The sequence below is a fragment of the Prionailurus bengalensis genome, chromosome X (genome assembly GCF_016509475.1).
Source record: "Prionailurus bengalensis isolate Pbe53 chromosome X, Fcat_Pben_1.1_paternal_pri, whole genome shotgun sequence".
Classification (NCBI taxonomy): domain Eukaryota; kingdom Metazoa; phylum Chordata; class Mammalia; order Carnivora; family Felidae; genus Prionailurus; species Prionailurus bengalensis.
The window spans coordinates 5817404-5840240 of NC_057361.1; the positions used below are offsets into that span (position 1 = coordinate 5817404).

A 22837-nucleotide genomic window follows, 5' to 3' on the forward strand; every position below is an offset into this window, starting at 1 on the left:
GTTTATCTCCAGGAAATGCAGTTCTTGGAGGAAGTAAATGCGAACACTCAGATTAGAGAGTTATCTCCACTGCACATGTATTTTGAGCAAAGTAGGCCAATAGTCAAGTTGCTAGTTGTACCGGGTTATATCTGTGGACTCGTCCTGTCTTCCGTACACACACATGCTATTATGTCCACGTCTGAGTGAGTTATTTTGCCAGTCAGGCTACTCTGGCTAGGGCACAGCAAGTTAATTTTCTTTTTTTAATGTTGGTTCATTTTTGAGAGAGAGGAAGAGAGAGACAGAGTGCGAGCAGGGGAGGGGCAGAGAGAGAGGGAGACACAGAATCTGAAGCAGGCTCCAGGCTCCCTGCTGTCAGCCTATACCCCAACACTGGGCTCGAACATGCAAACCATGAGATCATGACCTGAGCTGAAGTCGGACGCATAACCGACAGAGCCACCCAGGGGCCCCAGCAAGTTAATTTTCTGCCTGCAGGTGTATGGTCGACATTGCCTCAAGGCGGGGAGGGGTAGGGCGCAGGAAGCACTGACCTGGGCTACCGTCTGCCAGTGTGTGGCATCGTCTTCACTAGGATGGATTCCATAATTCCACCTTCTTTGCACCACGTAGATCACAGGCTCAATGGAAATATTGAATTTCGAGGACCACTTAATCTCCAGCTGTCCAGACTGCAGTTCTGTGAATCTTAACTCTTTTCTGGGCTTCAGGGGGACACCTAAAACAGGACCATGGCAATTAAAATGATCAGAGGTAAAGCTGAGGAAGAAAACCTTTAGAAAAGACAAATCTCGTGTAATGACAACAGATCCTCACTTCCTCCCAGGAAAGTGGCTTCTCCCTATCAGGGTTTCACATTTGAGAGCTTCTCACACTGAGGTCAGCCCACCACATTTCAGGAAAATTACCTTCTTTTCTTTTAGCTTTCCCTTTTTTAAAAAGAGACTCTAACCTGGTTCCTGATTCTGAACAAGCATTTTTCACCCAGGCATCCTGAGAGCAATTCTTTTACGTGCGTTCTTCTGAATAAGCCATGTTACCGAGTGGCATCACACGCGGTTAACAAGAATTCATGTGACGCCATGGTCGTGAAGAGTTTGAAGACACTGTTCCCATCCAACATGCTCTGTTTCTGCTGATACAGTCTAAAGTCATTACAACGTGGTTCCCCGGTCTACTTGCCTTTCCATCTCAGAATGTTTGCCTTCTAAAGAAAAAAATTATAAGCCTAAAATGCTCTCATGTGGTCAAACATTACAAGAATGATTTCCAAAGCATGGGTCCTTAGCATTCCCCAATTGATTGCTGGGCTCCCTCCTATAGACTTATGGCTTAAAATTGAAAAATGATGAATTTATAATGTTTGGTTTTGGCACGAGTGACCGCCTTGCTTCAAAAGTCCCTCACAGGTGGCTCATTTTAAAGTAGTTCATCATTCTGATTTCTTTTTTCTCCCCATGGTGCATTCAAGTGGTCTGGCGACGGACAGATTTAAGAACCATAGTTCCAAATGGTAGCCATTATGGGAAGGGAAGTTTAAAATAAGATTATGTACCCATAGGATGTGTAAGACTAATTGGATTAGGTAGAGTCCATGGCACCACGAAGTTCAACGCCACGACAACCTAGAACTTCACATGCCATTAAGATCATTTTCTCTTGAGAATGAGCATTTGCCTAACACGTTGACAACTCGTTTGAAAACGGTATTTGATAACGCTCTATTTCGTTTTCCACTTCTTCATTTTAAACAGAGAGGAAACTGAAAAATGTGCAAATACGAGACGTAGATAATACCTAATGCCTGTTAGTGACGTTACTGAATATCAACTCTGATTTCACGTTGACCTTAATTTATGCTGCGTCTTGTTTGGGGACACTTTAAAGTCCTTAAACATTGAGGTGGGTGGAGTTGGGTAATTTTTAAACAGCACCAAATATATCCAGTCAAAGGTCAATGAGTTGTACAAAATACTTTCTAGAAAACATTCCCCATACCCACTGCAGTCTCCGTTTTGCTTTGCTGATGGGTTATGTGCATCCCTTTTCCCCTTACTACAATGCTGGTGTCTCAAGTGATCTTCAATGTGGGTCTGTGCTGTGGGGGAAGGGTGAATTACCTCCATTTTGAACATCAAGTAGTCAAGTCTGAGGAAGATGAAGTTGCCTACAGCGATGACCTGATCTCAGGTTTCTCTCTGAGTTTTCTGCTTGCCACATTTTGAATTAGGAAGAGCTACTGAGAAAAGTAGAGAAAGGAGGCACTTTTCACAGCTCTGCATGTCCCTTAAAGATTCTGATTTGAATGTCCCTGATGCTGCGGGCTGGGGTGGAATTTGTCTCCTGTTCTGCCATTGTGTGAGGGTTTATTCAGGTTCAGGTCATAAACTTTTGTTTTCGGTGCACAACCTTACATTGAGAGTCACATTCACTTTCAGACCTAGAGTGCTGCTGCTAAGTATGTGACCCTCGATTCTGTACCCTGATTTAGGGCTGCAGGTCCCACTGTCCACCTGCTGGCCAGATGAATTTCTTCGCACGAGTCCCAACTCAAATGCCCCTCCTGAGGATGTCCCCACTCCTGATGGTATCTGCATGGCAACTCTATTCTTTTGGATCGCTAAGGGACCTCTCGACTTGCTCTTGGACCTACCAACACCTCGTGGTTTGACTGCAGAGTATAATTTCAGGAATTCCCCAGTCATCCTGTCTCCACGGTGACTACCCTTTCTTAGGCCCTCTATCTCCTGTCTGGACCTTCCTAACAACGTCCCGTCCCATGTCCCACAAGCCCATCTTTTTAGTTCCCCCTTCACAGTGTTTTGTGGCTATGATTTTCCTAGAGTACGGGACAGATTGTCCCCTCCACCTTCTCAGACTATTCAATCACATCTTATTTTCTGCGGAACGAAGGGAAACTTCTCAACATCACGTCACGGCATTGATCTTTATCATCTACCACCAGTGATCTCTCTGTTTGTCTCTTGGTACATTTTACATATTGGTCACACAACCTACCTTTACACCCAGCTTTTCTAGAAACACACTGTCAGCTGCTTCCTACCACCACGACGCGTTTATACGGATTTTTTTCAGTCTGAATTGTCTTTCCTATTTTCTGACCATGGGCACGTGAATACTCCTGGGCTCAGTCTGAATGCCGCCCCTCAGAGCGACCTACCCTAAACCTCCCCATTGGAAATAAAGGTCCCATTCTCTGCTCTCTCTTCGAAGCTTAGCCTGCAACAGTCAACATGTGCACTTAACTGCCTCTTACTGCAGCCAGGTCATTTGACGATGTTCACTTTCTCCTTCCTTCCCACACCTCATCATGGCTCAGGAGAGCACATTCTGTCACAGCAAATGCTCAGTGAATGTGTGCTGAAGGAACAGCCTAACCCCCTGTCAGCAGAAATTAAGAGGATACAGGAACGCCATCTTGGCACCAATGGGCAACCCCCTCGCTGCCGGAGGGCACTCACTTAGCAGAAGGAAGAAAACTTAACACAGGTATTTGCTTACTCTTATGTTTTTAAAAAGTGCTAAACAGTAACAAAACTATGTTAGTAAGTTTACAAAATGGAATCGTTTCATTGCATTGACATAACTTTCCCAGTTAAAAAGAAAAGACCGATTGCTAACCATTGCTGATACGCTGGAAAATCTGAAAGTTCGTTGCGGATGAGTTTTAATCCCAAAGTAGCTTCTCTAAAGATTGAGATCAAATCTCGACAAAATGATTGCATCGTGTTTGCGCTGCAGGCAGGGTACTAGGCACCCTTTCTGCCAGGGGGGGTATGCACATGGGCAAGGAGGGGGTGGCCTCTGAGGACATTTCAGGATTCACGCGGTTTCTTTGTGCTGAGTAAAGAGAAGAGGACTGGGGAGTTCTTTACACTCATAAAGCACATTCTCTGAGACTCCCCATCCAAGTTTCTCCTTGGCCCTCCTATGCGTAATCCTCCAGCATAAATGCACCTCCGGTAAATACTCTGGCCGCTGAAGTAACCTGAACTCATCAGCAGCAAACGCAAGCATAACAATCCCCTTGCTAGATGGTTTTAATCTTGAATATCATTCAACGACCAAGAGCCTTAATCGAACATAATGAGCATCAGAGTGATGTCAGTTCCCATTTCTTCATTTAACAATCTCTTTAATTATTACGTACAACAATCTTGCGATTTGCATGTGGAGAAACGACCCATCTGCTTTGCATTAGGGTCAGCTGGCTCCCTTGATTGGAAGGAGCTCCAGGACTCGGCTGTAATTGTGTGCAGATGGGGCTCGGCCCCTCGGCGCCCCCCCCAGCCCCGAGACACCCGGCCCCCACAGCCCGGCCTTCTGAAGAGTCCTAGGTAGCTTAGCCAGCATCCATGCTGCACAACCAGATGTGCACCAGGCATGCCTTCTCCGTGTGTCCTTTATTACGTAAATGACTAGAATTTTTCTTCTTTAGTTTTGAACAACCTAGTCCCCTGAAATCTATGCTGTTCTGTCAAACATGTTATCCTATAACATCCCACCGTATGGGACATTACAGGTGCATTTTCTTTAAAGCGTGACAAGTATTTTGGTGAAACCCAATGATGTAAAAAACTTTGCAAATAGAATGACAGAAAACTCGATGATCACAGTCGGCAGTTGTAAATCACGAGATCTGATTACTCCTGTAAAAATGTTTCTATCGTGAGTCTAAATGTTATGAAAATGTAGCAAGATACAGTGTTCCAATGATTCAATAATTAGCCACTACCCATTATCTCTCACAGAGCTAATCAGTACTCAGGCAATTTGTGTTCATATCACATCCAGGAATCGGGTCACTGTATTCAAAATGCTAAAAAATGGATTTGTGAAAAGTGTTATTAGACCATCTCTAAAGACCTGAGCTTTAAATATTTCAAATATGAAGACATTCATGGAGATATTAAGTCAACACCATCATCAGATCTTTCTGGAAACAAAGCGATACATGATTAATGTTGGTTTGCACATGGTAAAGAGAAAACAGAGATCACGGACAGCCACAAATTGATCTCAGTCTTTACATTTGGACAACAATTTCAGGTTCTCACCTTCCCTACCCAAATGAGTGCCAGAGCTGTGAGTCAGAAGCACCAGTTTGGGCAGTAAAATAAAAAATTATATCACCTTCTGGAGGGAGGAGAGTGTAGGTCAGCTATAAATCAGGCTTAAAACAGACAAGGGGGGTGGGGGAGTCACAAGTGCCCGATGTGCAAGCATTGATGTTTTACCTGTGGAGAATCAGCCTTTTCAACTTCCCGAGACCATGCTCTGGTTTGCACCTCAGGGTACTGGCCGCTCAGGGGACATTTACCTGCGTTAACGTTTGCAAGCATCCTGGGGTGTGGCTAACAATGTTATTTGAAGGGCGAAGGAAAAGCTGTCTGTTGTCTTGCTTTCTTTTAAACTCTAACACAAGTCTATAAGGTCAACTTAGAGACAACGGCTTAGGACAATTCCTACAGCATAAGCCAAATTAAACGCTCAAATAGAATGCAGTTTGTTGACCATCGTTTCAAAACATGCATTGATTTTAAGAGCATCATCAGGTTTGGAAGCTATAGAATCTAGGAAGTCCCCCTCTTCCCTACCCCAAACACAGGAGGCTGAACAGAACATTTGTATGTATTTCTGTACTTTAAGAAAATTTTACTAACCCAATAAGCTTTCATGAAAGGAAAAATACAGTAGAGGCCAGTACATATCAATTTACTGCAAAAGTTGAGATGATTATTTGTCCACAGGTGAGCGTTATATGCATGAGTACTCTGATAAGGAACTACTGGACCTGATGTTGTACCCCAACAACTTACAGATCAGTGCTTTTATTAAAATATTTGATATGGGGGGGCACCTGGGTGGCTTAGTTAAGCGTCTGACTTTGGCTCAGGTCATGATCTCGCAGTTTTTGAGTGCGAGCCCCATGTCGGGCTCAGTGCTGACAGCTCGGAGCCTGGAACCTGCTTCGGATTCTGTGTCTCCCTCTCTCTCTACCCCTTCCCCACTTGCACTCTATCTCTGTCTCTCTAAGATAAATAAACGTTAAAAAAATTTAAAAAATATATATCTGATATTGATACATCTTTTAACTGACCTCCACTGTATTAATACAGTGATTTCAGGCCCTGCTGTGGTAGTTGGACAGACTCCAAGTGAAAATACCAGGAGAGCTGACCCAGCTGGGAACCAGGGGGCAGATGTATTCCTGCCACCGAATACCAAGTCGTCTGAGAAACAGCTTGCAAGCTCAGTGTCAGCACCTGCAGACTGGGGTCAGGACCAGCCCGTCTCACCCAATGATGGGTGCCCTCTTCCTAAGGAAACAGACGGCACAGACCTAGCCTGAGCAGCGAGCAGAGGGCAAGCTTCTGACCCGTGGCTGGTTCGGGACAAGAAGAAGGCAACGTGCAGGCCAGAAGGATGGTGGGGGCTGGTCCCCCACAGACGAGCCCAGGGGGATTTGGGTGTGGGATGTCTGGCTGGGTAGTAGGTCTTTCTCTCCTTGCACAGCCAAGCGCTGGGTCCAAGAGGACCCTCTACCTGGGAGACAGGGGGCCATGAGCCCCACTACGCTCCTCGGTGCGACTCCATTCAGGAACACGATTACACGCTTCGGGTGGCTAATCAGCCAAGGCTGTGGCAGGAAGCATTCTGGCCGGCTGTGTGGGGCCCCTCCGACTTGCACTGGTTGCACCTGCTCGCATGCTCACTGCCATGGTCAGACGCCCCCCGACGTGGAAACCAGCCCGCCTTCAGGGACTGCCCAACAGAGCGTAGGGGAAAATACCTACCTGCAGCTATGTGTATGCTCAAAAAAACAGTAATATAATCCTAGTCTCATTGGGCAAAAGTCATCATCAGGTCAAGAGACTGTTCATCCTATTTCTAATGAGTTCTGCATGAACTGCCCGTCTCCATAAAAAGCCAAGAGCTACTTTATAGGAGAGAGACTTCAACGCTTCTTTTAAAAGTCCATCATATTTAGTTAAGCATAGGTTTAAATTTTTTTTTAATTTTTTAATGTTTATTTTTGAGAGAGAGAAAGAGACAGAGTGCAAGCAGGGGAGGGGCAGAGAGAGAAAGGGGGACATAGAATCCAAAGCAGGCTCCAGGCTCTGAGCTGTCAGCACAGAGCCTGACATGGGACTTGAACTCACAAACTGCGACATCACGACTTCACCCACCTAGGCGCCCCTTTAAAAGTTTTTTTCCTAAAGTTTATGTTTTTTTGAGAGAGACAGAGAGAGAGAGAGAAAGACAGAGTTAAGCATAGGTTTAAATTGCAAGTCTCTTTTAATAATTAATCATTTTATGCTGGCCCTTCACAGACTATTTCCTTTATTCTTGGTGAACCAGGCATATTTGAAATTCACACTGACTCTTCAATGCTTTTTAAATAAAAAGCATATTTTAACATAGAATGCCTCTTTAAAACACCCTACTTTAAAAACACTAAGGGTTTTACAAATGGGTTTTCAACAATCATTATAAAAGCATGCTATTTTTGTGGTAAATGCTAATACTTAAATAGCAAATGATCTATAATAACAGAGAAGGTTTCATAATAACAGACTTTAGAAAAATTAAATGGTGTTTGGTTTTGCAAAAGCGATTTTATGTAGTTTACAATGAGAGGCATGAAAACAATAAAACTTTAAATCTATTAAACGTCACCCAGTAAGAAGGGGAAAGCGGCAATTATTTTGAATTTGAGACAGGTATTTATGCCAGTTTTCCAAAGATCCTATGGAAAAAAGAAAGGGGGGGGGTGCAGTAAGAAAATAAAAGCCGGATGGATTACACAGGTTTCAGACTGGAGTAATTCTCAGTGTGGGCCAGAGGAGACCGGGGCAGGGACAGAAGTCCTGGGAGACGAGAGTGATCTAAGAGCGGACTTCTGAAAATAGTTCGCCAGCCGGCACATAATTCAAAACGGGCATATTGCTGGCAATAGTGTTTTATGCGGTTTAAAAATAACTGACCTATATTTGGAAATAATATATATTTGGTGTGAAAGAGAGGAGAATCAAAGATGATTCTCTCTACTTATAATATTAATAATAATATTTATATATATAAATGGTTTGATGAACTGACTCCCCATCTCTGGAAGATAGCTCTTCCTCCCCCTGGTTCTCAAGACACGACTCAAAATAGTGACAGTCCACACAATGACATTCGTGTTCTTGGATTATGCCAACAGGAAATCCACAATACTGGTGCATTGGTTATGCATTTCTCAAGGGTGCCCCACCCCCAGCCCATTTTTCCAAGGATTTAAATCCATTTACTCCAATGTACCCAGGGCAGCCGAATTGATTTATTCTTACTGGAGAAAAGTATGAGAAAGTTCCTGAAGTGATGTTGTCCTCCTGAAATGTTAAATGTGATAAGGATGATTTGCTCTGCCCCAGAATGTGTGCGCTGTGGCTGATCTATACAATCCGGTGGTATTTTCAGATGTTTGTGGCACAAAGTACACTTTCTTACCATTTTTCTTCTCTTCCAATGGTGCCCTCTTTGTTTTTGGTTTTCGTTTTTGAGAGAAAGAGTAAGTGAGTGGGGGAGGGCAGAGATAGCCTGACGTGGGGCTTGAACTCACCAACTGTGAGATCATGATCAAAGTCGAAACCAAGAGTCAGGCGCTCAACCGACTGTGCCCCCTGGGCACTCCCGTAGTGCCATCTTTGACTGACACCCTTCCCCATGCACACACAACCCCACTGTGAGGGTCCCTTCACAGTGGGTGCTCTGCTCATTACCTTTGTACAGCGTCTTGGGCACCTGGCAGGTGTGTCCGCACCCATTGGAACAACATTTCTTAACCCCAGAGCACTCGTTGTCAGCTTCACAACTTTCCACACAGGCGGCGGCAAATCCGCTTGCTTTCTCGGGGGCCGGGCAGTCCCCCTGCTTCACCGCTAGGATGTACTTGAGGAACTCACAGCTCGTCAGGCATTCGTAGTTCTTCTTGGGGAACAGAGGCTAAAGAGAGAAGAAGAACCATTCTCTTATTTTTAAGATGTAAAATTCTTAAGTCATCTTTGCACTCGACATGGGTCTCGAACTTACAACCCCAAGGTCAAGAGTCACACGCTCTTACCGACAGAGGCAACCTGGTGCCCTTAAAAGAGAACTTCTCTTATGACAGACTCGGGACGCTTGATTTCCAAGACATCAGAAAGGAAGGTAAGAAATTCTTACTTGGTCAAAATTTCCCTGGAATATTTTACAAAAAAAATAGATTTGTTTTCTTTTCCCCCCAAACCCATAATACTGTATTTTAATTTCTAAAAGGAACCCGACCCTTGAATTGTACCTTTCCAGATACACATGAATTATACAAAACACACATTCACAAAGTATTACATGGTGAGTTAAATGTGGTTGTCAAATAATTGATTACAAATATTCATAAAGGATGTTAGTACCATTTGAGGGGCTCTTTTGGACCACTGTACACATATTTCCATTCTCTAATGAGTCATTTAGTTTTTGCACGGTCAATACTAATCAAGATGTGTTCACTGTAGCCCTACGGAACATTTACAAACCTCACATCAGTTAACACATTTAGTGATAGCTTATCAAATAGTAGTCTAAGCCTCAGTTAATTGAACATATTTTAATAATATCCAGCTTCTAGAGTTAATGTGCACATGGGACCTCTTATCAATATGGAATTGTCAATAAATTCTGCAGAAAACGAATGTGAATCATTGTTACCTGTGACACAGTCAGGTTCTGGATAGCATATGGCTGATGATATTTCAGTTGAGCCCACAATCAATGAAACACTAGAGAGAACAGGTATTCCTTGACTTGTTTAGAGAGTCAGTCGCATTATGGAAACAGTGTGAGTAGTGGAAAGGGTCACTTATCAGATGTGTCTTTTTCCTTAGGAAAAATGGTTCAGGACAGCATTTGGTGATGCTTCTTTTGCTTTGATGGCTGGTTGCCAAGATAGCTGCCCTAACCCCAACCAGTCCCCTAAACCCATTGTCAGCTGCAATGCACCTGTTCAGCCAGGTAAAGTCCCAGCCCTCCATCCATCCCCTTTGTAAGGGTGCCATGTTGTTGCTAAAGAAGGTTTTGTGAGCCAGGCTCCCAGGCAGTGGGGATGGCACTCCCACACCCACCCTCTGCCAAGAACTGGGGCACTGAGTGACACGTGGCGAACTGCAGGCACCCCGCCAGGAGGGGAACTGTCTAGAACTGTCCCCTCCGTGTGCACGAAGTGCTCACCTGCATGGGCTTGAACTCTGGTGAGGCTGTGCTCAGTCAGCCCTAAGCAATGCCAACAGCAGTGTCAGAGAGGGGCTCCACTCAGAGCCTTCCTCCTGGAGGTAGGAGACCACCGAGGAAGGTTCTCTGTTTACTGTTTGATGTCAAATAGGAGTCAGCGACAGCAGAATTACATGTGGTGGCACTGGTGACCACGAACCGGGGTGCAATGTGAACAGCATGTGGTAGGTGCTGTTCCACACTGCTGACTAGCCATGACTCATGACTGGTAGCACCTGGGGACCCCTGAATGGCACCCGGCAACACTTCTGGTGGCTGAGTCAACACGGGCCTCACCGATGACTGTATAGGGCTCACCGCTACCTGGCAACATCTGGGCATCTCCTGATAACGCTGCCCACCACCTGGTAAGACCTACCCTGTGTTACCAGTTGCTTCTCAGTGACTGAACACGAGTCTCTACCACATGCTGGGAAACACCTGCCAGCATGCTGACCACTGCTCCTCACTGATGACCGAGTTTGACCCTCTACGCAGCTAGCGACACCCACGTCTTTACCTTGCTTCCAAAAAGGGAGTTAATGATAGCCAGTTTACTCCTCATGTTGATGGTGACTGAAATGTCATTGGAAACCACAAACATGGTAACTCCAGCACCAGGACCCGTCCCAGTCACCCAGGAAAACTCCAACCCCAGGGCAGTCCTCCATGCTGCTTCTCTTCTCCTTCCCCCGATGGTGCCTTCACAACCTGCCTGGGGCGCCTGGGTGGCTCCCTCGGTTAAGCGTCCGGCTCTTGACTTTGGCTCAGGTCACCATCTCACAGTTCATGGGATTGAGCCCTACGTCTGGCTCTGCACCTGGCATGGGGTCTGCTTGGGATTCTTCCTCTCGCTCTCTCTCTGCCCCTCCCCTGCTCCTTCTCTCTCTCTCTCTCCCTGTTTCTCTCTCTCAAAATAAAATTTAAAAAAAAAATGTGCTTACGAGTTATGACGGCAAGCGCTACATTAGGTGTATTTTACCACAATTAAAAAAAAACTTACCTAAGGGCGAGAAATGTGTGCATACTGTGCGGACATGTGTGATATCAGATACGAGCACTCTCTCACAGACACGTGGTCTTTCTGATAGCGTAAATCTAATGTACTTTCAGGTGTCAATGCTGTTATGACCATTAAATATGATGAAAGAGTTCAGACTCTGACAAAAGTGGGAAAACTGGAAGCACTGGCTAGAAAAGGTATAACCCCAAAGCGTAAGTCACAATCGTGGATGTCAAATAAATGATTATTAGCCAAAACAGTGTCTCAACTGAAGAACTTCCCGGGCAAAACCTACAAGAAAGGCCATGCTTTCAATACAGAAGTACCATAAATTTGTAGCTCATTTTTTAACTGCATAACACTGAAAGCCTTGTCAGTTCTTAAGGCTTTTCTGTCTTAATTTCACAGTTCATTTTTCTGTTAGGTGCTAGGTGTGTTTCCCTTCACTGGCTTTTGAATTCCTAAATTTAAGTCCAACCCTAACTGTGGAATCAAGGAAGGATGTAAAGGGATCCATAACAATGACGGAGTGCTGGCCAGTTTCTCTCTCAACAAAACGTATACATTACATGCACTGAAAGAAAATATTTAGTTACCCAAGTCAATTGGCCTGCATGGGCTGAAATGGCCGTGTACAAATAACTTTATTAAATCTGGCAAGTGTTTATGGCTTGCTAACTGGGATATCACCACGACTCAGTTTGCGCTACGGCACGATCACATCGGCCTCTTTCGTCTTCACGTATGAAAACAGGGTATGATTTGAGATTCAGATAACAAAGTGTGGGCTCTCTGCTCACGTGACTCTCACCATCACTGCGCCAACCGCCATACCCTTGACCTGTGAGAGACTTCCCGGTCAGAGACAGTATCTCCTCATCTTAACAATTTACTGATGGAGCAAATGGGGCAGAATTAAAAACAAATAAACAAAAACAGTGGCCTTCCCAGGTCCGAAACATTTGTTCCCAGTGAATGTCATGTAACAGGAACAATGATAATTAGCAGACTCATTTAGATCTTCCGGTTGATGTAAGAGGCGTTCTGTACGTTTATTCAATATTTCTCCTTCTTGGTATGGATTCAAAACTGTGATTTTTTGTGTGTGCATGTGAGTGTTTGGAGAACCGTGGAAACAAATGCGTGAACAAAAAAAAGTTCATCCTTGCCCTGGAGCTTTCTCGACGGGTACATGAGCCTGAAGTAATACAAATAACGTTATGAATATTACATGAGATGGTGCATACAAAGGACGAAGCCCTATTATGCACCCCAATGGGTACTCAATAGCAGTGGAGTAATTGGTGTCTCTTTTCTTTTCCCATGCTACAAGTTTACTGTTTAACATTTCCAAATTCTTCTGTTATTCCGACAAAAATGTTTTAAGAGCCACAGACAGAAAGTTGGCTCTGCTTCTCCACAGCGTGACCATCACAAGTTTCCAACATGCTACTGCCAGGTTAAGTTCTGAAATCTGTGGGGGGGGGACGTTGCCCTGTTGGCACTTATAAGAAGGAAAAACGTCTAAGTTTGGGGGTTCGTCTTACAAATGCACGGATTTGGTACAACTATCTTACAGATGACTTGGATTCAGTGGTTCCATTGTTTATTAAAGGCAGATTTTAATGTTCTCTATCAATTATCTTGGATAATTATCTTGGATTAGGTTGAAAAACTATTAGTGGTCTGAATGTAAATTGGAGAATATATGGTCTCTGTATGCAGGTCTGTCACTATGCCTTTAAACATAGCTTATTGAGAATGCACTAGTTGAATGGAATAAAGACAAAAATGAGTGCAAGTCAGTGAAAATGATGTGTGAATATTAGTATTCTAGACAAAGAAAATGTGTAAATTGGGCCACTAATGGCCAGTTATAAATCCTGTGAACATAGGTCACTCGGTGTCAGTAAAGATACTCCTGACCAATAAGCACCTACTATTTCTTATGATATTACGAGTTAATTACTGGGAGACTCGTCAAGAGAGATGTGAAAAATTTAGGGAAGATGTAAGTTACCCCCATCATGATGAGTACAATGGCCATCAGCTTCATGGGAAACGAAAACGTGTGGAAACACGGATGGATGTGCTAAATGCTATATTTGTTTATAAAATTGTACCAGCTACTAACACAAACTGTTCATTGTAAGATTAATGTAATTCCAACTCCTTATAAAACTATTAATATGAGGGGTGCCTGGGTGGCACAGTTGCATCCGACTCTTGATCTCGGCTCAGGTCATGATCTCATGATTTCTGAGTTCGAGCTCTGCATTGGGCTGTATGCTGATGGCACCATGGCACGAAGCCTGTTTGGGATTGTCTTCCTGTCTCTCTGCCCTTCCCCCGCTGTGTGCTCACTCACTCCCTTTCTCTCCTTCAAAATAAGTAAAGCAAAAAAATTTAAAACTACAAACGTGAATAATTTTGCAAATCATACAAATCATACATCTTTTGCTAAGTCATTGGCTCTAATTTAAAACTGGGGAAAATCATGGTTACTATGCTCATTAATTTTTGTTCATTCTTTTTTCTGCCCTTACCCGACACAAAACTAAGAACAGAATACTCTTCAAAGATCATGTATTTTTCTAGAGTAGTTAGTATCTACTGGTGTCATCATGCAGTCAAATAAGACAAAGTATTATAGTCAATGAAAATACCCTTGGTGCAATGGATTAGGTGAAAATCCTTAATATTTTATGGAATATTATATATTGTTGATTCTTATAAATTTCTTATAAATCTCTCCTACATCCCATCTCTCTGCTTAAAAACTAAAATATGTATTTTAGTGCCTTATCTGGGCAATATTCTAATAAGCTCAACTTACCTGGCAAACGATAAAAATACAATGAAATACTAACAATAAATACTAGGTTACCAGTTCTTGGATGCTTTTGTGGAAGATACTATTATCTTTGTTTTGTTTGGTATAAAATGCAAGGTATTCTACGATCAAATAATCTGTGCAGTAATCATGGAATGATGAACATAAAAACATCAAATTCAGTAAATTATCTTAATATGTTGGAAATCACATAAATATGAGGCCTCAGATATGGAGAGAACATCGGACTTGGTATTTAATTCAACTCAACAGAACTGCGTCATGTATCAAATATAGCAGTCTTTGAGAAAAGCCAGGGCTTGGGTGGGTTTGTTTTTTCCTGCTTCAGCCAATACACACCTACAACGTTGACGGCAGAATCTGTCCCCCAGGGGCTTTGCTTGCTTGTCTCACTTATACCTCCCCAGTCCCCATAACCATTATGATCTCCATTTTACACACGAGGAGACAGAAACTCAGGGAGATTATAATTTATCTGAAATCACAAAACAAGTAAGAGTGTGGGCCACTCTTGCAACAGTGTTTTTCTACAGACCATCCCATATCTCAGGGGAAACTAAGAAGGCAGCAAGGACTGTGGCTCTCAACTTGCTTTCCTAGGAGGATCACCTGGGAGCTTCTAACACTCTTAAAATGTCAAGGCACAGAGGGAACACATTCTAAATAGGTTCTGATAAACAAGCATATGTGGAAATCGTAGATATACACGTATATATGTAAATTATATATATGCAAATCAAAAGACAAGGAATTTTATCCAGGAATATTGATAAAAATCAGCAATACTTAGACACAGTTTGTGCTATTGAACTTCAAGGAGAAAAATATAATTTTGTGGCATTATCAACAATAGCCAAACTATGGAAAGAGCCCAAGTGTCCATTGACTGATGAATGAATAAAAAAGATGTCATATAGATACACACACACACACACACACACACACTGGAATATTAGTTAGCCATCAAAAAGAATAAAATCTTGCCATTTGCAACGATGTGGATGGAGCTACAGTGTGTTATGCAAAGAGAAATAAGTCTGTCAGACAAAGACAAACACCATGTGATTTTATTCACATGTGGAATTTAGGAAACAAAACAGGAATATACGGGAACGGAAATAGAAACAGAGAGAGAGAGAGAGAGAGAGAGAGAGAGAGAGAAGCAAACTATAAGAGACTTTTAACAATACAGAACAAACTGAGGGATGCTGGTGGGTGGGGTGGGGGGATTGGCTAGATGGGTGACGGATATTAAGGAGGACACACTTGTTGGGATGAGCACTGAGTGTTGTATGTAAGTGATGAATCACTGAATTCTACTCCTGAAACCAATACTGTACTGTATGCTACTTAGCTAGAATTTAAATGAAAATGTGGAAGAAAACAATTATAAAAATGTAATTTTTCAGGCACCCAGGTAAAAAGGGCAAATTGATTATGATGGAGAAAATATGGTTTTCCCCATGTCAATTTCTCCCTACAAAATTTAATGTGTGAAGCTAATATAGCAATGTTTGCATAATAGTAAGAAAATAAACTATACATATACATATATATATATACACAAACACACATAAAATCAGCTAAGCTGTTATTCAAACGTACATGTGACAGAACCATTCTCAAAGAAAAAACTCAGAGAACATAGCACCCGTGAGGATGTTACAAATCGATGCAATGCCAAATTCAGCCATTCTACAGATAAGCAGGAAACAAGAATAAATGGGCTAGTACAATACTCAGTACTCAAAGAAAATCATGCAGATACTTATATATTATGGGAGAGAAGCATGTGCAATCCAATTTGGACTTCATGTACAGTGGTAGGCAAAGTTTGTTGTGAACAATTTCAAAGAAAATGGCTATCAATGGACTCCTTTTTAGAAACAAAAGATATCACTTTTTTTAAAGATTTTATTTTGTTAATGTTTTTATTTATTTTTGAGAGAGAGAGAGAGAGAGAGAGAGAGAGAGAGAGAGAGAGAGAGAGAAAACAAGAACTAGCGGGAGAGGAGCAGAGAGAGAGGGGCACACAGAATCCGAATCAGGCTCCAGGCTCTGAGCTGTCAGCACAGAACCCGACACTGGGCTTGACTCATGAACCGTGAGATTATGACCTGAGCCAAAGTCAGATGCTTAACCCCCTGAGCCACCCAAGCACTCCATAAAAGATTTTATTTTTAAGTAATCTCTACAGCCAGTGTGGGGCTCGAACTCACAAACCCTGAGATCAAGAGTCACATTCTCTACCGACTGAGCCAGCCGGGCACCCCGAGATATGATCAAATTTAGAAGCCAAGTGTAAAGAAATAGGTGTAAAAGTCTTGATCACTTTATCATCCACATAAATATATACCTAAAATTAAATAAACCAGGAATTATGGTGAAGGAAGAATATTCAATGTAATAAAACTAACAATTAGGAAATAATAATGTTAGAAAAATTGGGAGGTACAAAGACTGGTGTGAGGAACATATAAGTAACTTGCGTGGAACTTAATTTTAGGGCATCAGTATATAATAAAGCAAATATAAAATTTTTTAAATAATGCTTTTGATCTCATAATACTTTTCATAATCATTTTCTCCCCCAAATTTGAAGATTCCTTTTTCTTCTGTTAAGCTCAAACAGTATTAAACTTCAAGCATTATTATTAAAAAACTATCAAGCATTGAGATACCAGATAAGATGTTCGCTTGATGGTAATGTATTGGGCTCCCCCAGACCAGCCCAGGTTTGCTAATTCACTAGGGAGACTCATAGGGCTCAGCATATAGTCCTACTCTGGGCTATGATTTATTATAGTAAAAGCAAGAACAGGGAAAACATGCGTAGCATGAAGTCCACAGGAAACCAGGTAACACATGTGAAATGCCGTCACCAGAGACATTAAGGAGACACTCAGTGCCCAGATTTTTGACAAGGCTGGTCACCAGGCTGCGGCCCAAATACCCAGACAGCCCTTGAGAAACTGGTGGCCATCACAACCATACTGTTGTACTAATAGTTTAGGGACAGTGAACCCCTCTTACAGTTAGGGAATGGGGGGAACCCACCCCAAACCTGAGTTCCCACATGCCAGCCAAGAACCAATCTTTTAATTAGGAATTTCTTTTTTTTTATGTTCATTTATTTTTGAGAGAGAGAGACAGAGGTGAGTAGGAGAGGGGCAGAGAGAGAGAGGGAGACACAGAATCTGAAGCAGGCCCCAGGCTCTGAGCTGTCAGCACAGAGCCTGATGCAGGGCTCAAATCCACGGACCCTGGGATCGTAACCTGAGCTGAAGTCGGGCGCTTAACCGACTGAGCCACCCAGGCGCCCCTAATTAGGGATTCCTAAGAGAGTGGTCTTAGGTTTGCTGTGGTAACTCTTTTGCACAGATAACCATGGATATTCTGGATGGTAGAATTTGGAGTAATACTTTGGTTTTACCCTCCTGTGTAGTTGTTACATTAAGTTTTTAACGTGCATATATAATTCCACAAAACCATAAAAACATTACACTGTTAAAAAAAATCTCTAGTTGCATCTTTCAGAGAAGGAACATAAATACTACTGAAATAGGAAAAAGTAGTCTCAATTCAAATGTTTCTAATTTATGCTTGGAAATGCAATTATAATTTGCCTGGAAACTCAATCATGCATCCTAATTTATTAGATGGGATTACAATTAATTTGGTTCCCAGGCAAGTTAGAGACCCTGACCATGAATAATATAAATTAGGAGAACATCAGAAACATGCATTAGGGAAGTCACTTCCAATGAGTACGTGTCCCATTTGTCAAATTATGGTCATCTTAGGTTTACCTCAACTTCCTCTTGGGAAGAAAATGAAGAGATTTAAAAAAATTTTTTTTTTACTGTTTATTTTTGAGAGAGAGAGAGAGAGGCAGACTGTAAGCAGAGGGAGGGGCATAGACAGAGGGAGACATAGAATCTGAAGCAGGCTCCAGGCTCTGAGCCATCAGCACAGAGCCCGGCGCAGGCCTCGAACTCACTAACCGTGAGATCATGACCTGAGCCGAAGTCCGTCGCTTAACTGACTGAGCCACCCAGGCGCCCCAAGAGATATTTTTAAACTACTAATTTAAAAAAGTGTTAACCTGGAATTCTATACCTATACCTTTCATGTGAGGATGGAAACAAACCAGCAACTAAAATTCTGCATTTTTAGTGATAAAAAAAAAAAACTAGGGGTTTCCCCTGTTAAAAACCATTTTTTGTTGGTTTCTTTTCAGTCCTTATCAGCAATTCGCATCTGCTCTGTCTACAGAATATCACAGAAGAAAACACAAAAGACTTCAGACAATCAGCGCGCAACTCCGAGTGAGCCCTTGACACGGCACCCCAGTATCCAAGCGGGACACGCGCATTCTCCTGCATAGGAAAAGCCCCTGCTTCCACGGGCTCAGCTCAGCGCCGCCTAATGGAAATGCAGACTCTGGGTGCCCACAGCATGCACCTCCCGAATCAGAACTAGCACGTCTAAAAGATGCCCAGGTGATCTGTGTGCACAAGGGAGTGTGAAAGGCACCGTTCTGGGCCATTCTAGAAGCTGCAGGAGGCATCTGCAGATGTGAGTGTCTCTCCATGTCCTCCCTGGCTTCTCATTCCAGAACCCTGGGCTTTTTACCCAGAGCACCTGCAACCTCACACCCCTGACAAGACTCAATTCCCCCAACATATGAACGTATTCAAGTCTTCCCAAAGGAAAGGTACACAAAAACCACGTCCTTAAACTGAAGGTTCCTGGCCACAGCCCCTCCCCTCCCCTCCTCCCACACAGACACTCTTAACAAATGGACACAGACAGTTGTGTGGATTTGGTCGGCATTTCCTCCTGTACTTTTTATTCCACAGCCCAGAGTTCTACAGATGGACGACCACTGCTCCACAGAAACCCTCTGACAGGGTTCTAGTCACCTCATGATGACAAAATCCCTTTTAAGTCTGTACCTTACTGACCTATCGCAGAATTCACAAGTATTAACCGTGCCCACCCCTTTGGAGTGGCTAATGGCTAATCTTTATTCAATGTTTCTCATGTTCAGACCCTGGTTAAATGTTTTACATGCATCTTTTATTTTTTTACTCAAATTTGATGCTCTTGCAGTTTCCATGCTATATTCCCTTAACGCTTCCCACCTGCCTTGTCCCTCTTTCCAGGTGAGCTAGGTCTTTAAATCACTCAGAATAATTGCCAGTCTCCACTTCTTGTAAAATTTCAAAACTCATCAGTTCTCCTCCAAGCGGACCGCATATAATTCTGTATTCCCCAGCGTCATACAAAAATTCAGTGAAAACTGGGTGCCTGTGTGGCTTAGTTGGTTGAATGTCCATCCAACAGCTCCTGATTTCGGCTCTGGCCATGATCACGTGGTTTGTGAATTTGAACCCCGTGTTGGGCTCTGTGCTGACAGCACAGAGCCTGCCTCACATTCTCTCTCTCCCTCTCTCTGCCCCTTACCCAGCTGCACTCTGTCTCAATATAAATAATCTTAAAAAAAATTCAATGAATGGGGCGCCTGGGTGGCGCAGTCGGTTAAGCGTCCGACTTCAGCCAGGTCACGATCTCGCAGTCCGGGAGTTCGAGCCCCGCGTCAGGCTCTGGGCCGATGGCTCAGAGCCTGGAGCCTGTTTCCGATTCTGTGTCTCCCTCTCTCTCTGCCCCTCCCCCGTTCATGCTTTGTCTCTCTCTGTCCCAAAAATAAATAAACATTGAAAAAAAATTTAAAAAAAAATTCAATGAAAACTGAGCACCTGAGTGGCTCAGGGCTGTGTGCTGAGTGTGGAATCTGCTTAAGATTCTCCCTCCACCCCCACCCCTGCTTCTGCTCCTCCATGCATGCGTACTCTCTCTCCTTCTCTCTCTCAAATAAATAAACAAATAAAAATAAAAATTCAATGAAAATTTTTTTCATTTCAATTTTTTTAAATGGGGGTGAAACAGCCTACATTCCATGGAGAATATGTCCCATCAAGCCAATAAACTACTGAAAAACCCTAAGAAGTCACTCAATATTATTGATTTTCTCATTCTGCAGGACTATAAAATGTGACATAATGAGGGTAGCTTCTGTTATAAGAGGACCGGTAGGGACTCCCGGGTGGCTCAGTCAGGCGAACATCCAACTTCTGCTCAGGTCATGATCTCACGGTTCATGGGTTTGAGGCCCATGTCGGGCTCTGTGCTGACAGCTCAGAACCTGCTTGGGATCTTCTCTCTCCCTCTCTGTCTGCCCCTCCCCTGCTGGTTGCTCTCTCTCAAAAATAAATAAGCATTAAAAAAAAAAAAAAGAGGTCCAGGACACCTGGGTGGCTCAGTTGCTTGAGCCTCTGACTTTGGTTCAGGTCATGATTTCACGGTTTGTGAGTTCCAGCCCTGTATCAGGCTCTGTGCTGACAGCTCAGAGCCTGGAGCCTGCTTAGGATTCTGTGTCTCCCCCTCTCTCTGCTGCTCCCCTGCTCATGCTCTCTCTCTGTCTCTCAAAAATGAATAAATGTTTATAATTTTTTTGAAGAATTAAAAAAAAAAGAGAGAGGACTGGTAGAGGCAGCCTCACAAGAACCGTAAAACGCCATAAGCATGCCTAGCCATGTTTCGGTCCCAGGACACCTGCGATTCCTAAGGTGAAAGGAAAATTGGGACGGAGTCTGCACTTTCCCCACTGCCCAGAGATCACAGTCCAGAAATACAAGTATCACCTTGAAAGGTAAATGTTTATCATTCGTAAAAATAAGAGGAAAACGTTTATCATTCCTAAAAATAAAATTTTACTATTTATAAAGTAAGAAAAATTAGCACTTTGTGAACATGTGCTATTCACTGGTTACCCCAGCCTCCACTGCCTCTCTCACCTACCACTCCCGGCCACGCAGCAGATTTCACTAAGGACAGTGAAGCTTTCAGAAGAAAACTTCCACAAATCCCACACTGACACCCAACAACGTAGCTGAGCTCATTCTCGTATCCTGAGAACACACACACCTTGGCATACGATACCATGTTCTTGCCCACCATTCATCAGCATCCTTCAGTAGCCCTAACTCTTGCACAGATGTTCCAGAACAGGAGAAGGCACTGCTTCCATTCCCGAATGCATGCATTTACCCAGCACCCAAGATTTTAAGACGCACAGCTGGGTTTTGGAGCATTGGAAGGGTAACATGTTTGAGTGCAAGAGACCCTCTGTAGGAGCGTGATGAATCTTCACAGCTTTAGTTTCTGACATGCGTTTTCAGTAGTATTGGAACATTCCATGGCCCAGTGCACCCAAAGTAGTAAGGGGCCTTGTTCTTCCCCCTATTCCTTGAAGGACCCTTACTTCACTAGGATTTTGCATCATCAAAACTCCCTTCTGGTTTAAGCGTGTTCAAGCGACAGATGGTGGGGCCAACAACTTCCCATGAGAAACAGGCTCTACTTTATTTCCTGGTGGGAGAAGGACAACTTTATCCTCTACTCTGTTCGCTGGAATACAGCAGAGTGAGGAGCAGGTGCCGGGGGCAGAGCACAATGGACTAGAGATGGACCACCACCTGGATTCCAGATCTTGTTCCTCTACTGACTAACCATGGAATCAATCTTGGGCAAATAAAACCCTTTTCCTCCTTGTGCATCCGTTCTGTTGACCATCAAGTTCACCTGGTAAAAGTCAGACACAACTTCCAAGAATGGTTATGAAAATCAAATATAATAAGCTTGGAAAACATTCTGAAAGGCAAAAAAAACACTAAGAAATGAACCAACAATCCTATCTCTGGTTGAGGGCAAACCTCCTTCCTATTCGTATTTTCACACTGACGAGAACTGGATCTATCAGAATCCAGGTTGGTCCGAGAACAGCTTTACTACCAACCCTGGATCCCTCTCTCAGGGGCATATCCCTGATGCAGATTAGGCCTCAATTCTCTGCGACCCTAATGCACACTTCAAACTGCCAGTGTTGAGGTCCCAGTGAGTTCACACCAGGATGTGAAATCACAAACGTCACATTTAAAGATGAGAAGCGTGTCCTCCAGCAAGGAGGTCACTCAAGCTACCATGTGTCACGCTTCACCAAAGCTCAGACAACATCAATTGTAATGGACATAATTATTTTATGCCATTATGAAAGAAAAAGAATCCTTAATGATTTAGACTCCTACAATTGTAAGAAAGAAACATTTAAATGTGAAGAAATGTGCATTTCATGATCAGGAAGAAAAATGGTTTAAAAATTATTTTTTAAAGTTTGAAAAATAATAAGATAGAGGTAATAATTAATAAACTAAAACAATGTAGCAGGACCTTTCTATGTATCTGTCATGACCCAACATGCTCCAAAAAATGACACAGGGAAAATTATCCCATGTGATCCATAGAAGCAATCCTAAAAGATGCTTGCTCTAACACATTTAACCTCTTCATTTAAAGCATTTTTAACTCTGACTGAAGCCCAAAAAGTAGCAAAAAGTAGAATTGTATAGAAAATCAAATGAGAAGTTCAAGAGATCAGTATGTGAAGAAGCCACAAACCAATTCTAGGTGTATTAACATGCCTCCAAAAGTCTCTTCCGTGTAGGAAAATTTATTTTAGGACTAAAATACCAAGAACAATCATGCTTTGTTTAGAAACGGGTGCTGGGGGGCGCCTGGGTGGCGCAGTCGGTTGAGCGTCCGAC

General features: G+C 43.0%; 1 protein-coding gene across 1 annotated transcript in view; it reads right to left on the minus strand.

Moving 5' to 3' along the window:
- The window catches only part of ANOS1 (anosmin 1), a 189383-nt gene that overhangs the window by 49520 nt on the left and 117026 nt on the right, over positions 1 to 22837 (minus strand). The window contains exons 4-5 of the mRNA XM_043570790.1: positions 8793 to 9015; positions 537 to 721 (exon numbers count right to left, since the gene is read on the minus strand). Coding sequence (XP_043426725.1) covers positions 537 to 721; positions 8793 to 9015 — 408 coding nt within the window. The remainder of the gene's footprint in view (positions 1 to 536; positions 722 to 8792; positions 9016 to 22837) is intronic.